At 42.1% G+C, this 14,083-nt stretch overlaps 1 protein-coding gene across 1 annotated transcript in view; it reads right to left on the reverse strand.

Moving 5' to 3' along the window:
* LOC126412226 (B-box type zinc finger protein ncl-1-like) overlaps positions 1 to 14,083 on the reverse strand; it is a 161,881-nt gene that overhangs the window by 42,965 nt on the left and 104,833 nt on the right. Inside the window, exon 10 of the mRNA XM_050081715.1 lies at positions 10,606 to 10,740. Within this exon, the coding sequence (XP_049937672.1) occupies positions 10,606 to 10,740 (135 nt within the window). The remainder of the gene's footprint in view (positions 1 to 10,605; positions 10,741 to 14,083) is intronic.

The following is a 14,083-nucleotide window of genomic DNA, read 5'->3' on the forward strand; positions in this document are numbered from 1 at the left end:
CAGGTTTTAAATTGTAAGACATTTCCAGGGACAGATGTGGATTCTGACCACAATCTATTGGTTATGAACTGCAGATTGAAACTGAAGAAACTGCAAAAAAGCAGGAATTTAAGGAGATGGGACCTGGATAAACTGAAAGAGCCAGAGGTTGTAGAGAGTTTCAGGGAGAGCATAAGGGAACAATTGACAGGAATGGGGGAAAGAAATACAGTAGAAGAAGAATGGGTAGCTTTGAGGGATGAAGTAGTGAAGGCAGCAGAGGATCAAGTAGGTAAAAAGACGAGGGCTAATAGAAATCCTTGGGTAACAGAAGAAATATTGAATTTAACTGACGAAAGGAGAAAATATAAAAATGCAGTAAATGAAGCAAGCAAAAAGGAATACAAACGTCTCAAAAATGAGATCGACAGGAAGTGCAAAATGGCTAAGCAGGGATGGCTAGAGGACAAATGTAAGGCTGTAGAGGCTTATCTCACTAGGGGTAAGATAGATACTGCCTACAGGAAAATTAAAGAGACCTTTGGAGAGAAGAGAACCACTTGTATGAATATCAAGAGCTCAGATGGAAACCCAGTTCTAAGCAAAGAAGGGAAGGCAGAAAGGTGGAAGGAGTATATAGAGGGTTTATACAAGGGCGATATACTTGAGGACAATATTATGGAAATGGAAGAGGATGTAGATGAAGAAGAAATGGGAGATAAGATACTGCGTGAAGAGTTTGACAGAGCACTGAAAGACCTGAGTCGAAACAAGGCCCCGGGAGTAGACAACATTCCATTAGAACTACTGATGGCCTTGGGAGAGCCAGTCATGACAAAACTCTACCACCTGGTGAGCAAGATGTATGAGACAGGCGAAATACCCACAGACTTCAAGAAGAATATAATAATTCCAATCCCAAACAAAGCAGGTGTTGACAAATGTGAAAATTACCGAACTATCAGTTTAATAAGTCACAGCTGAAAAGTACTAACGCGAATTCTTTACAGACGAATGGAAAAACTGGTAGAAGCAGACCTCGGGGAAGATCAGTTTGGATTCCGTAGAAATGTTGGAACACGTGAGGCAATACTAACCTTACGACTTATCTTAGAAGAAAGATTAAGAAAAGGCAAACCTACGTTTCTAGCATTTGTAGACTTAGAGAAAGCTTTTGACAACGTTAACTGGAATACTCTCTTTCAAATTCTGAAGGTGGCAGGGGTAAAATACAGGGAGCGAAAGGCTATTTACAATTTGTACAGAAACCAGATGGCAGTTATAAGAGTCAAGGGACATGAAAGGGAAGCAGTGGTTGGGAAGGGAGTGAGACGGGGTTGTAGCCTGTCCCCAATTTTATTCAATCTGTATATTGAGGAAGCAGTGAAGGAAACAAAAGAAAAATTCGGATTAGGTATTAAAATTCATGGAGAAGAAATAAAAACTTTGAGGTTCGCCGATGACATTGTAATTCTGTCAGAGACAGCAAAGGACTTGGAAGAGCAGTTGAACGGAATGGAGAGTGTCTTGAAAGGAGGATATAAGATGAACATCAACAAAAGCAAAACTAGGATAATGGAATGTAGTCAAATTAAATCGGGTGATGCTGAGGGGATTAGATTAGGAAATGAGACACACATAAAATGTAGACTGGCAATGGCAAGGAAATCGTTTCTGAAGAAGAGAAATTTATTAACATCGAGTATAGATTTAAGTGTCAGGAAGTCGTTTCTGAAAGTATTTGTATGGAGTGTAGCCATGTATGGAAGTGAAACATGGACGATAACCAGTTTGGACAAGAAGAGAATAGAAGCTTTCGAAATGTGGTGCTACAGAAGAATGCTGAAGATAAGGTGGGTAGATCACGTAACTAATAAGGAGGTATTGAATAGGATTGGGGAGAAGAGAAGTTTGTGGCACAACTTGACTAGAAGAAGGGATCGGTTGGTAGGACATGTTTTGAGGCATCAAGGGATCACAAATTTAACATTGGAGGGCAGCGTGGAGGGTAAAAATCGTAGAGGGAGACCAAGAGATCAATACACTAAGCAGATTCAGAAGGATGTAGGTTGCAGTAGGTACTGGGAGATGAAGAAGCTTGCACAGGATAGAGTAGCATGGAGAGCTGCATCAAACCAGTCTCAGGACTGAAGACCACCACAACAACAACAACAACAACAACCTGCAACAGAAAATTTTCCTTCTAATAACCTTGTTTCAATACTTCGAACAATTTATGTAACATGAAGGGACTTAGTTGGTACTTAATTCCCTACTTTATTAGGATTAAAAAGCTCCCTCTTCTAACTCTAAACCACAACATGGCACAATCCCTACGATTACACTTTGGTTGACAGTGTCATGAAAATCTATGTTCTGTTTTGCTTGTAGTGAACAAATAAGACCCACTGCATGAGCATATGGTACACTGCATTGCAACAGCTGAACTAAAAAATGTCAAGGTAGCCTTGATGACAGCTTCCACTCTTCAGGCAAACATTCTATGGCGTGCTGGAAGGTTCTTGTGGAATGGCAGTCTATTCTTCACAGAGTGCTGCACGGAGGAGAGGTATCGATGCCTGTCGGTGAAACCTGGCACGAAGTTGGCATTCCAAAACATCCCCAAGGTGTTGTATAGGATTCAAGTCAGGACTCTGTGCAGGCCAGTCCATTACAGGGATGTTATTGTCGTGTAATCACTCCACCACAGGCCGTGTGTTACGAACAGGTGCTCGATCATGTTGAAAGATGAAATCGCCCCATCCCTGAATTGCTCTTCAACAGTGGGAGGCAAAAAGATGCTTAAAACATTAATGTAGGTATGTGCCGAGATAGTGCCACACAAAACAACAAGGGATGCAAGCCCCCTCCAAAGAAAACACAACCACACCCTAACATCACTATCTCCAAATTTTACTGATGACACTACACACGCTGGTAGATGATGTTCACCGTGCATTCGCCATACCCACACCCTGCCATTGGATCGCCACATTGTGTACCGTGATTCGACACCCCACACAACATTTTCCCACTGTTCAATTGTCCAATGTTTAGCTCCTTACACCAAGCAAGGCGTCGTTTGGCACTTACCGGCGTGATGTTTGGCTTGTGAGCAGCCGCTCAACCATGAAATCCAAGTTTCCTCACCTCCCATCAGACTGTCACAGTACTTGCTGTGGATCCTGATGCAGTTTGGAATTCCTGTGTGATGGTCTGGATAGATGTCTGCCTATTACACATTACAACCCTCTTAAACGGTCGGCAGTCCCTGTCAGTCAACAGATGAGGTGGGCCTATACGCTTTTGTGCTGTACGTGTCTCTTCACATTTCCACTTCACTATCACACCAGAAACAGTGGACCTAGGGATGTTTAGAAGTGTGAGAATCTCGCATAAAAATGTATGACACAAATGACACCCAATCACCTGACCACATTCCAAGTCCACAAGTTGGGTGGAGCGCCCCATTCTGCTCTCTAGCAATGTCTAATGACTACTGAGGCCGCTGATATGGAGTACCTGGCAGTAGCTGGCAGCACAATGCACCTAATATGAAAAATGTTTGTTTTTGGGGGTGCCCGGATACTCTTGATCACTTAGTGTATGTGATTTGAAGGTCAGTGTATAGACATCAATTTCCTAAATCAGTACCATGCACCTCTCACTTATCTTGATTCTTGCTAAGTGCAACCCCTTTTTTCCAGATTAATATAAAACTTAATGTTGATTGACACAATGTAAGTAATAATTTCTTAATAATGATACATTTTTAATTTTCATAATAAACTAAAAATTCGAACTTAAATCTGGAATGTGTTATTGTTAAGTGAAAAAGATGTATTCTGTTCATTATCTCTAGAAATAAGATAGTCTTAGTTCAATTTGAAGTTCCGCATTTTTGTATCAAATTTTAATTTATAAAGAATTTTTGTATTTTACTGTGATCAGTAGTTAATATTCTTGTTACAGAATTATGGTTCATTGTTTGTTACATAACATTTCACTTTGATAAATACAGCACTCAAAAGTGAAAGAACATTGTCGTACCTAGCAAGAACCAAACCAAAAACTTTGCAATTACAAGGCTAGAACACTATGGCTGTAGATACAGGTGTATCCACTGATAAGCTCAGTTTTTTATTTTTCAAACACACACACACACACACACACACACACACACACACACACACACACACACACACAATCTTCAGAGTGCCTAAAAATCTTTGAACTCAATTAGTTGACCATTTCTAAGAAGCATCTTATACTGCTTTAAGAAATTTCTGTCTGAGCAGTGACCTACAAATCCAATTAGAACAAAGAAAATAAACATGGAGGGCCAATCCATATGGTTTCCTTGTTACTCTTCAACAGACAAAATCCTGACGTGGAATACTAGTCAACTAAATAACCGAAAAATTTGTTTTGTTTTAGGGCACAAAAACAAGGTCATACGCGCCCACGTCACACCCTTAGAACACTAATACAGGAAAGGAGTTGAAACGACTATACGTAAGCCCAATCAGTGCAAGGAAATACAGGTAAAAGCAATGACTTCCTCTTGGATAAAGGTCTACAAAGTATACCGCAGAGGCAACAGAGCTTCCAAACTACAAATTAAATGACCTTCACCATATTACTACGATAGATAAAAAGTAAAATGTGGTCGAGAGGCCACTCGTTGTTCGTTAAAACAGCCGATAACTCAGACAGCAAACATACATTAAAACATAAGTGGTTAAAAAGGGGCATTTGTTCAGGAAACTGCAAGCCATCTAACTTTTATGACAATAAGCACAAAGTGGAGGGGGATCACCACTTAACAAATGGCAATGGCTAAAACGACAGAGCCCTATCCACAACCTAGCTAAAATGATCTCCTCGCAGCAAGAGGGCCAAGATGATGCCGGTCAAGCCCCTGGGAGAGGTTTAATTCACTGGAACTTGTTCCCATGAATGGAAGATCAGTTGTAACACCAAAGTGACATTACCTCCTAACAGATGGCAACACTGAGATCACCGCAAGTAAGGGAAGAACTAAAGAGTCGAGGTAGGAGGACAGCAGCCTTGGCAGCAGCGTCAGCAGCCTCATTTCCTGTCAGACCAATGCAACTAGCAACTCACAAACATCACAGTGGCTCCCTCAAGAGTGAGCAAGTGGAAGCTTTCCTGGACCCATTGCAATAAGTTATGGACTGAGTACAGCACACAAAAACCCTGAAGGGCACTGAGAGAATTGGAGTGGATGTATTGCGTGGCCTGATGGCAAAGAGCTCTGCTGTAAATACTGAGCAGTGTTCTGCATGCTGATACCAAAAATCATCTGTGGCACTGAAGAAGGCACACCCGACACTATGGTCAGTCCGAGAGCCATCAGTGTTAATAGATGTACTATCACTAAGTCCACACGAAGATCAAGGAACTTACAGCGATAGATCAATTCTTACGCTGTTTCCTTAGGAAGCAAATGAAGTCCAAGATGAACATGGGCCACTGCACAAAACCAAGGTGATGAAGGGTTCACACCCATCGGGAAAGTGGCAGGCAGCGTGAGGTTAAGCTGCTGGAGCAATAGCCAAAAGCAAACTGCAGGAGGTAACAGAGAAGAGGGACATGCCCAATACTGGCAATAAAAGGAGTCATTGAAGGAGGAGGCATACGATGGGTTGCAGGGCACGCAGACAAACGGATGTATATCTGCTGAGTAGAACACCACACTGCTATGACAGTGGTAGTTCAGCAGCTTCTGCACAGAGAATTTGAACTGAGCTAATGTAAAAGAAACCTGACACCTAACTAATTCCACAATGATGGATTGTATTTAGAAGGCATAAGATGGACGGACGTCCAGATGCATAGACTGAACATCCATAATATCATTTTGAACGGTCAAGGGATCGGCACACATGGAGGAGGGTGGTCCGTCCACTCCCCAGGAAGTACCACTTAAGACACGTAGAACATTGAGGGAGCAGGTACAGCAGGAGGTCAGGTAAGACACGCAGGAGGACCAAGAAATTTTCCTATCTGGCATGAGCCGCAGGAATTTTGTAGTTTCAGTGAATGGAAGAGCAACAGGCGCAAGATGTAAAGACAGTGCAAGAAATACACTGCACTGCTATAAATTTATACAAATGGTTTTGTCAGTGGAAAAACAAAAGCCATTGTTGATGCTTCACAAGCAAATGTGATCAAGACATAACTGAAGACGCGGCTCAAGTTGACAAGTCTCTGGAGAACTGCAATAGATTGCAAAATCGTCGGCAGAAAGGGAGCTTGAGTTGCCCGGCAGGAGACATGCCATAATAGGGTTAATGGCTACAGCAAAGAAGACGACACTCAGGAGGGAGCCCTAAGGCACCCCATTTTCCTGGATAAAGGTGTCCGACAAAGCACAACCAACATGTACCTTGAAAACTCTGCCTTTTAAATATGCCTGAAAGAAATGGGGCAGGTGGCCTCGGAAGCCCTGTGTGTAGAATGTACGGAGGATACCAGTTCTCCAGCAGATGTCATAGGGTTTCTCCAAATCAAAAAACACTGCCACAGTCTGGCATTTCCACAGAAAACTGTTCATGACATGGGTTGACAAAGTGACAAGATGGTCAACTGCAGAGCAGCATGCTCGAAATTCACATTGTGCAGTGGTTAGTACACTGTGAGACTCGAGCCACCATACCAGCTGGGCATGAATCATACATTCCATCACCTTACAAAAACATCTGGCAAGAAAAATGGAGAGGTGGCTATAGGAAAGGTGTTTGTCCTTACCGGGCTTAGGTATGGGTATGACAGTGGCTACAAGCCAGTATCTGGGAAGCATGCCATATGCCCATATGCAACTTTACATATGAAAGAGAACGTGCTTGCCCGTAAGAGAAAGGTGCTGCAACATCTGACTCTGAACATCGTCCGGCCTTGGGGCGGAAGACCGCTCTAGCTCCCTCAGAGTAAAAGCAGAATTGTAGCTTTCACGAGTCTATAACCCGAGCCACCTCCCCTTGTTTCTGTTGGCGGAAGCTCGAGTGATAGTGGGTATAGCTCAAAATCTCCACAAAATAGCGGCCTAAGGCATTGGAGATAGCAATGGGGTTCCACGGTATATCATCTGCAATGGTCAGACCGGATATTGGGGAATGAACCTTGGTCCCAGAGAGCCACTGGAGGCTGGTCCACATGATGGAGAGGGAATGGAACGTTAGAATAACTAGTAAATGAAATCCAGTGAGCTTTCTTGCTATCCTGAAGAACGTGATGACACTGCACAAGCAACTGTTTGTAATAAATACAGCTCCCCATTGTAGGATGGCAGTTAAAAAACATGGAGAGCACATCTCTGCACACGAATTGCATTGCGGCATGCCCTAGTCTACATAAGGGTCCAGGACACTCGCACGATAAAGATGAAGTACGAGGAACGGAACGTTCTGATGCAGTAAGAATAAAGTTCGTAAGGTATTCTACTTGGTCATCACAACTGGGGAAATGTTGTTCAACAACGGTCACCATGGAGGAGTAAAGCCTCCAGTTGGCCTTAGAAAGCTGCCAGATGGTTTTACATGAAGATGGGGTAGGTCAGCAAAAGGACAGCACACAGGAAATGGTCGCACGAGTACGTGTCCGAGAGAACGAACCACTCAAGATGACAGGCAAGCTGGGCAGTGCGCAACGAGAAGTCCAAACAGGAACAGATGTGTGTTGAGTCTGAAAGCAACGTAGGTGCTCCAGTGTTACAGCAAATGAGGTTTAGTTGTCAGCAAAGAGGGCACCTCTCGGACAGGTTCTGGAAGAGCCCCAGAGAGGACGGCGTGCATTAAAGTCACTTAGTAGCAAAAAGGGGCAAAGGAGTTGAGCAATAAGCTTGAGGAAGTCTGCCCTATGACAGCAAATGATGGACAGATGTAGACGTTGGAAAGACAAAATTTCAAGCGAGGAAGGAAAATGCAGACTGCAGTGGCTCATAGCCAGGTATTCAGTGAGATGGTTTGACTATGAACATCATGGTGGAAGAGCAGCACAACACCCCCCTGAGATGGAATGCCATTCTCGCAGGGAGGGGGGGGGGGGGGGGGGGGGGGTCAAAGCAGACTGGAAAGGAATGCAGGAAGTCAAAGCAGTTGCAAGGACACAATTTTGTTTCCTGGAGGAAGAAAACAAGCGGACACTGTGATTCCAAGAATAATCATAATTCCTCCTTGTAGGATTTAAAGTTGTGATGTTCCACTTGGGGGGAGACATGACAGGGCAAGGGGAGGAGGAAAAAAAAAAAAAAAAAGTTGTCATCTCAGTGGCTGCTGAGTGCTAGCCTTCGAACACTCACTGCTACAGGGCACAGAGGTTGGAGGATCCTGTTACATGGGATCTAAGGAGTCATTGACATTCTCCCTGGGTCAGCCTGCAGATTACATGGCAGAAAAACAGTTGGCGGTGCACAATGGTGAAACGGAGGTTGGTCGGCTTGGGTATCACACGGCGACTCCGCTGAAGAGGACATCCAAGTCTGCAAAGGAGAAGACCATTTGTCTTTGTTCAATTTTTTGGAGCCTTTGTGACTGGCAGGTGAAGAATCAGATGCTTGTTGGCTGGAGGGACGTAAGAAGGCTTCATGGGATTGTTTCTTTTGTCTTTTTGGCCTGCCGATTGTGAAGTGGGGGATTTCGCCACCGGGGGTGAAGACTTGGTGGCTTGGTGCACAGCTGGAAGAGAAGGAGATGGGGATGCTACCATGAAACTTAGCTATTTCATAACTGCAGTGCTGAATTTGAGGTTTCAAGTCTGTGTGGCCATGTCGTTCGTGGAGAGAGGCATAGCAAGAACAGTACTGTAAGTGCCAATTGGTAAACCACAGGGTTTTCGACTAGCCAACAACTTGAGAGCGGTATGATTATCAACTTTTTTCCTTCACATGGATCTCCTGAGTGGTCCGCTCACTGAGATACACAGAACATTCTCGGGATGAGGCAGCATGCTGTCCAAAACAACTGATACAGCTAGGAGGAGGAGGCAGGCAATCGCCCTCATTAGCATCCCTACCACAATTAACATATTGCGGTACTTTTACACGATATTTGAGTGCGGTTGTAACGTTGACATTGATAGCAACACTTCCAGTTGGGAATGTACAGTTGTACTGTGATGACTTCATAGCCTGCTTTGATCTTTGATGGAAGCACTACTCGATCAAAAGTGAGAAACAGTGTGTGCTTCGGAATTAAGGTATTTTCATTACCAAATGCACTGCAGTGACTCCCTGATCAGGGAGGTAAGTTTGAAATTCTCCCTCACTCAATATCAGCAAGCAGCCAAGAGTAAATAATAACATGCGAGGAATTCAGCATTCAATGGGTCTCGACAAGAAAAGGATTGCCGTAGAGGACAGAAGCTGTAAGCACTTGTTGGGTTTGAAAATCACCATTGGTTTCCAAAAGAAAAGTCCCATTATGTAGACGGGAGTAAGATTTCACAGTGCCAGCAACTGCATCTACACCTTTCTGAATAATAAAGAGATTAACTGTACCAAAGAACTGACCTACTTCAGTACATAATACCACGAGGAACCAAGGTGTGACCGGCAGAGTCTTTGAATTTTTAACCTCATTCTGTTCACATTTAATAGACAGAGACTGGGATGGAGGTGTGTGGCTTACTAGGGAGAGGGGGGGAGGAGAGGGGGGAGGGGGTGGGGGAGGGGAGGGGGAGGGAGGGGGGAGAGAGAGGGGGGGGAGAGGGGGGGGGGAGAGAAAAGTAGAAGATTGCCAGTGCCTCTGATGACACGCTCCTTCCAACTTAGGGGCCCCCTCTCAAAATGGGACTCACTCGCTTTAGGTGACTGTTCACACCTCAAGGACCAATTGGCGAACCGGGAAGGTCACAGCTGAGGAAATAACCCCTCCCTGGACCTGGCCTATACCAGGGGATACATGCAAACTCTACCTGTCAACCAAACAGTGGGAATTATGAGTTACCCAGTCACCTGTTATGTGTCACACATGTGGGCCAGCTTTCAGGAGTGCACAGGGAGGAAGAAGAAAAACAGAGGAACCTCAACTCCTAAGCAGAGGAAGGGTACGAGATGGAGAATGAAGAAAGAAGGAAAAAACAGACAATGTACTGTTCTGATGCCAGGCTATCGAACCTTCAGAATACATTTCCAAAAATATCCCATACATGTTCCCCTAGGGAGGGGAAAAATGACAGCAGGATAAATGTGCAGCACAGAAATTGAAGAGACGCTGCAAAGGCTGAGGCCCCACGGTAGCCAAGCACAAACTCACCAAAGAGTGGTGAGCCACTGGGGTGGGGGGAGGTCAGAAAGGTGATAGTAGAAAAAGCCCTGAGCAAAGTGGACAGAAAGCAACCTCAGAAAACTGACTTTCGCTTGCTTCAATGTTTACAGCTGCAGACTAAATTATCAATGCTAGTCACAAAATGTGTGTAAATTTTCATTAGTAAGAAAAATACGACCACATTCTGATACAGCTGGGGTTTCTTTTCTAACATCTCATATCACAGTCCTGATTATATTCTGGAACAGATAACTCAAATGTAAATGTATTAGTAATGCACAGTTAGTTCTCTTCAGACACTGTGTCATGAAATCAGAACGTAACCAATGCAACCTACCATTAAGCAGCGCTCCGAGAGTTGCTGGTGGTGGTGTAGGGGTAGAGCTGTGAGTTGCTGCAGCAGCTGCAGCTGTTGCTGTGGTTAGTGGATCCACCAGGCTTACTGCAGGGTCTCCTGTAACCACTATCTGCCCTGAAAATATGCACGATAGTATGTCAGAATGATGTTTATGTATATGATCTTTTCTAAGCAAAGTAAATGTGTTCCCATATACTAATTAGAACAAAAAAGTGAAAATGGGGTTGCAACATTAGCTGTTTTCCTTGTTTTGTCTTTTAAACAAATAAAGTTATTAAAAGCAAATTATCTGCAATAATGCAGAGCACTGACATTTTCCTTACAAGCTTAAAGAAGTGTACTAGTTCATGAATATTTGGACAGTTTAACAACGTAATCCCTTCAACTATTCAAAGACGGATGTAATTTTTGTCAAGTTACGTCCAATGCTAATTGACAAATCACCTTCCAGGATATGCCACGCACAGAGACTGAATGTTATACGAGGAATGAACAGATAACTTTTAGTCTAACTGTTAAACAGTCCATGAAACTGCATTTATCATATTTTGACTGCACTACTACCAGAAAATGGTACAATGATCAGCTGACAGTAATACTGACATGTCTGCGCACTGATGGGTACACACACCCTACAAACAGTCGACATGCAGTCACTCACATGTGCTTTGAAAATCAGAATGAATGCTCTCAGTTTTTTGTTACAGCTCCCAAAATGCAGAAAGAAATACGAGAATAATAAAGTTCAGAAGCCGTATCGGAAAGGGCAATGTAGATTAAAAATAAAGTCAAATTACTAGTTTAATTTCATATTAAGTTTTGCTAAATTTTCATGTTGTTGGACAGCATTTTATTTTATTGTTAAAGTGCTCATTATGGTCCTTATACATTATCTTATTCCCATGACACGGATTGCTTCACAGAAATTAAATGGGACACAAAAACTGATTAAAATTTACACTTTCACTTTCAATAAGATTTCTTCTTCTACTGTCCAACAAAACTATGATTCTCAAACAAGTATGCACACAAAGCATTTTCAAACTTAATTTCATCTGAGTTTTTTTAATCACTTTACATGGTTGGAAGCTCAAGGAAAGTTAACCAGTGTATATCAGCCATGAAGACACGCATTTATACAGAAATATTGTCGTTTTGTGATATACGCAAGGACAGGAAAATTTCACGTTAATGTGGCAAGCACAAACCACATCTAAAAGTGAATTCAAGTTTAGTGGTTTGTGCTTACCACAGCACTGTGTTGGCCAGAATTGCCACACCACAGTATGATCAAAAAGTATGTCTGTCGTGCATAAAGTTAGCTTTAATCCCAATTTTTAATTCGTGTTCACAACTTATGATAAGATGACTCATATATATGTCCACACATTTTGTAATAGTTTGGTGACGACAGAGTGTCAGATCAAAGAGCTGCATCGTGCAGATAAAGCAGTGATCTTCAATTAGCAGCGGCTTTAAACTGCCCAAGAAGTAGTTAAGCAACTGTGAATATCTGGCTCAAAGCACCATGGAAATATCTTTGAAAGATTATAACCTATTGCACAAACTAGAAAACGAAGATTTTTCGTCACAGGATGAACAAATTCATTGAAGTTAAGTTGTGGTTACTGACAGTAAACAGTACGATAATCAAATTATAGTTTTCAATTTGCCACTGCACATTTAATGAAGTTTAAAAAAAAAAAAACAGATTCAGTTTAAGTATGCTAGCAGTGGTTTTTCTTAACATTGCTGGTGACATTCCACGAGTCAAAATAAAGAAGGTAACGGTTATCCCTTCAATACAGAAACAATGAAAGGACGAAGTGATGCAGCAACTAACTGGCAACGATGTTGTGTTCGCTAATGAGACCACTGACAAAATGAAACTGTCATATTTTTACTGTGTTGCTGGAGACAGTTTGGGCATGAAAAGATCAAAAACTTCTTGTTGCGCGTGTACAGGCTCTCGACAAAATGAAGTCAACACAACGTGCTCATGCTTTAGAAGACTATAATAATTAAGATGGCAATGTAAAGCATATTATAAATGATGGTGCTAGGTACATGAAGGAACATGTCATCTCTCTGAAAACAGTTATAGGAAACCATTTGAGCCTTTTTCATTGTTGGGCACATAAGCAGAACATGGTTACAAAGTATTTTCAGAAGAACTTTCCAAACATTCATCTCTGCAGCAACTAAGTAAAAGGGGTTTTTCTTGACTACTACGAACAGATAGGATTTATATCTGCAGTTTTTCGAGGAGAAGAATGGAGGTCTAAAGACATTTCCAGTGCTAATACGTAGGAATTCTTGCCTTTCCACCGCCATTTATGTAGCAGAATACGTGGTGTCCATAAAAGAATGTCCCTCTTATAAATGTTAATAGCAACAACTGTAAGCATTGTAAGAGTGTGTACGCAGACAAGAAAAAAAAAAAAAATCATGGGTTTTCCATTTAAAAATACACTTTTTCCTGGGTGAAAATACATGTTTTCCAAGTTAAGCGACAATATACTTTACAACTTCCCGGCACTTCACTTCAGGAAACAAATTCAAAAAATTTTGAATAATGGCATAAATGGCTGGTCTTCTGAGCCCAAGATTTTTCCAAACGGCTGGTTCTCTTTAAGTGTCAAATGAGAGTTAAAAAAACTCTATTTCAGAAATTCATCACACATTCTCACACATAATATTAATTCACCTTGCTTAAAAGGAAATTTACTTTGAAAGTAACACTTCTCAATGCACCATTCACATATTTTCTCGTGACCTGATAGAAATGTAAACAGTTGTGAAGTCACATTCCTTGAGAGCAGTTTGTTGTTATGAAGTACTGCATAGTCTCTGTCCTATAGCCCTTGATGCATTTTGCTGTTTGCAGGTGCTTGTGTGTACACTGTGTTTTTTTGTTGTAAATGGCGCATTTTCTTTGCAATTCAAGTTTTATTTTGGTGTATTCTCTCGTTTATATTTTATTGCTGTAGTATTATTCTGCAGCAGTCAGCTGAAGTAAAAGTCTTTGTTAGAATCTCATTTCTTACCAGTCAAAATTATAAAAATTTAACTGAAAACCAAAAATTCCCGAAATTCTAAAGAATTACAGAGTTTTTCCTGGACAAAAAAATTTCTGGGTTTTTCCCGTTGTCCAGGGGCACATGCACCCTGACCGGAGTGTTGGTTCAAGCTCACAAAGAGTACCGCAAACAATTTTAGACAAGGGCATGCATGAGAACTGTTACGTTGTTTTCCCTGATGCAGCACCACATACACAAAATGATGACTTTTGGGCATAAAGTTTTTGTGTTCTGCATTTTGGTAAGAGAACGTCTGTAATTACAGTTTGATGAGCACCTAGACAACTTGGATCCACTGCTATACAACTTACATCAGACAAGTGCTCTTTTTTCCACAATGAAATTGAGTACCTGCCCCATAACCAAATACTTCCCGG

The sequence above is a fragment of the Schistocerca serialis genome, chromosome 7, assembly GCF_023864345.2.
Source record: "Schistocerca serialis cubense isolate TAMUIC-IGC-003099 chromosome 7, iqSchSeri2.2, whole genome shotgun sequence".
NCBI lineage: Eukaryota > Metazoa > Arthropoda > Insecta > Orthoptera > Acrididae > Schistocerca > Schistocerca serialis.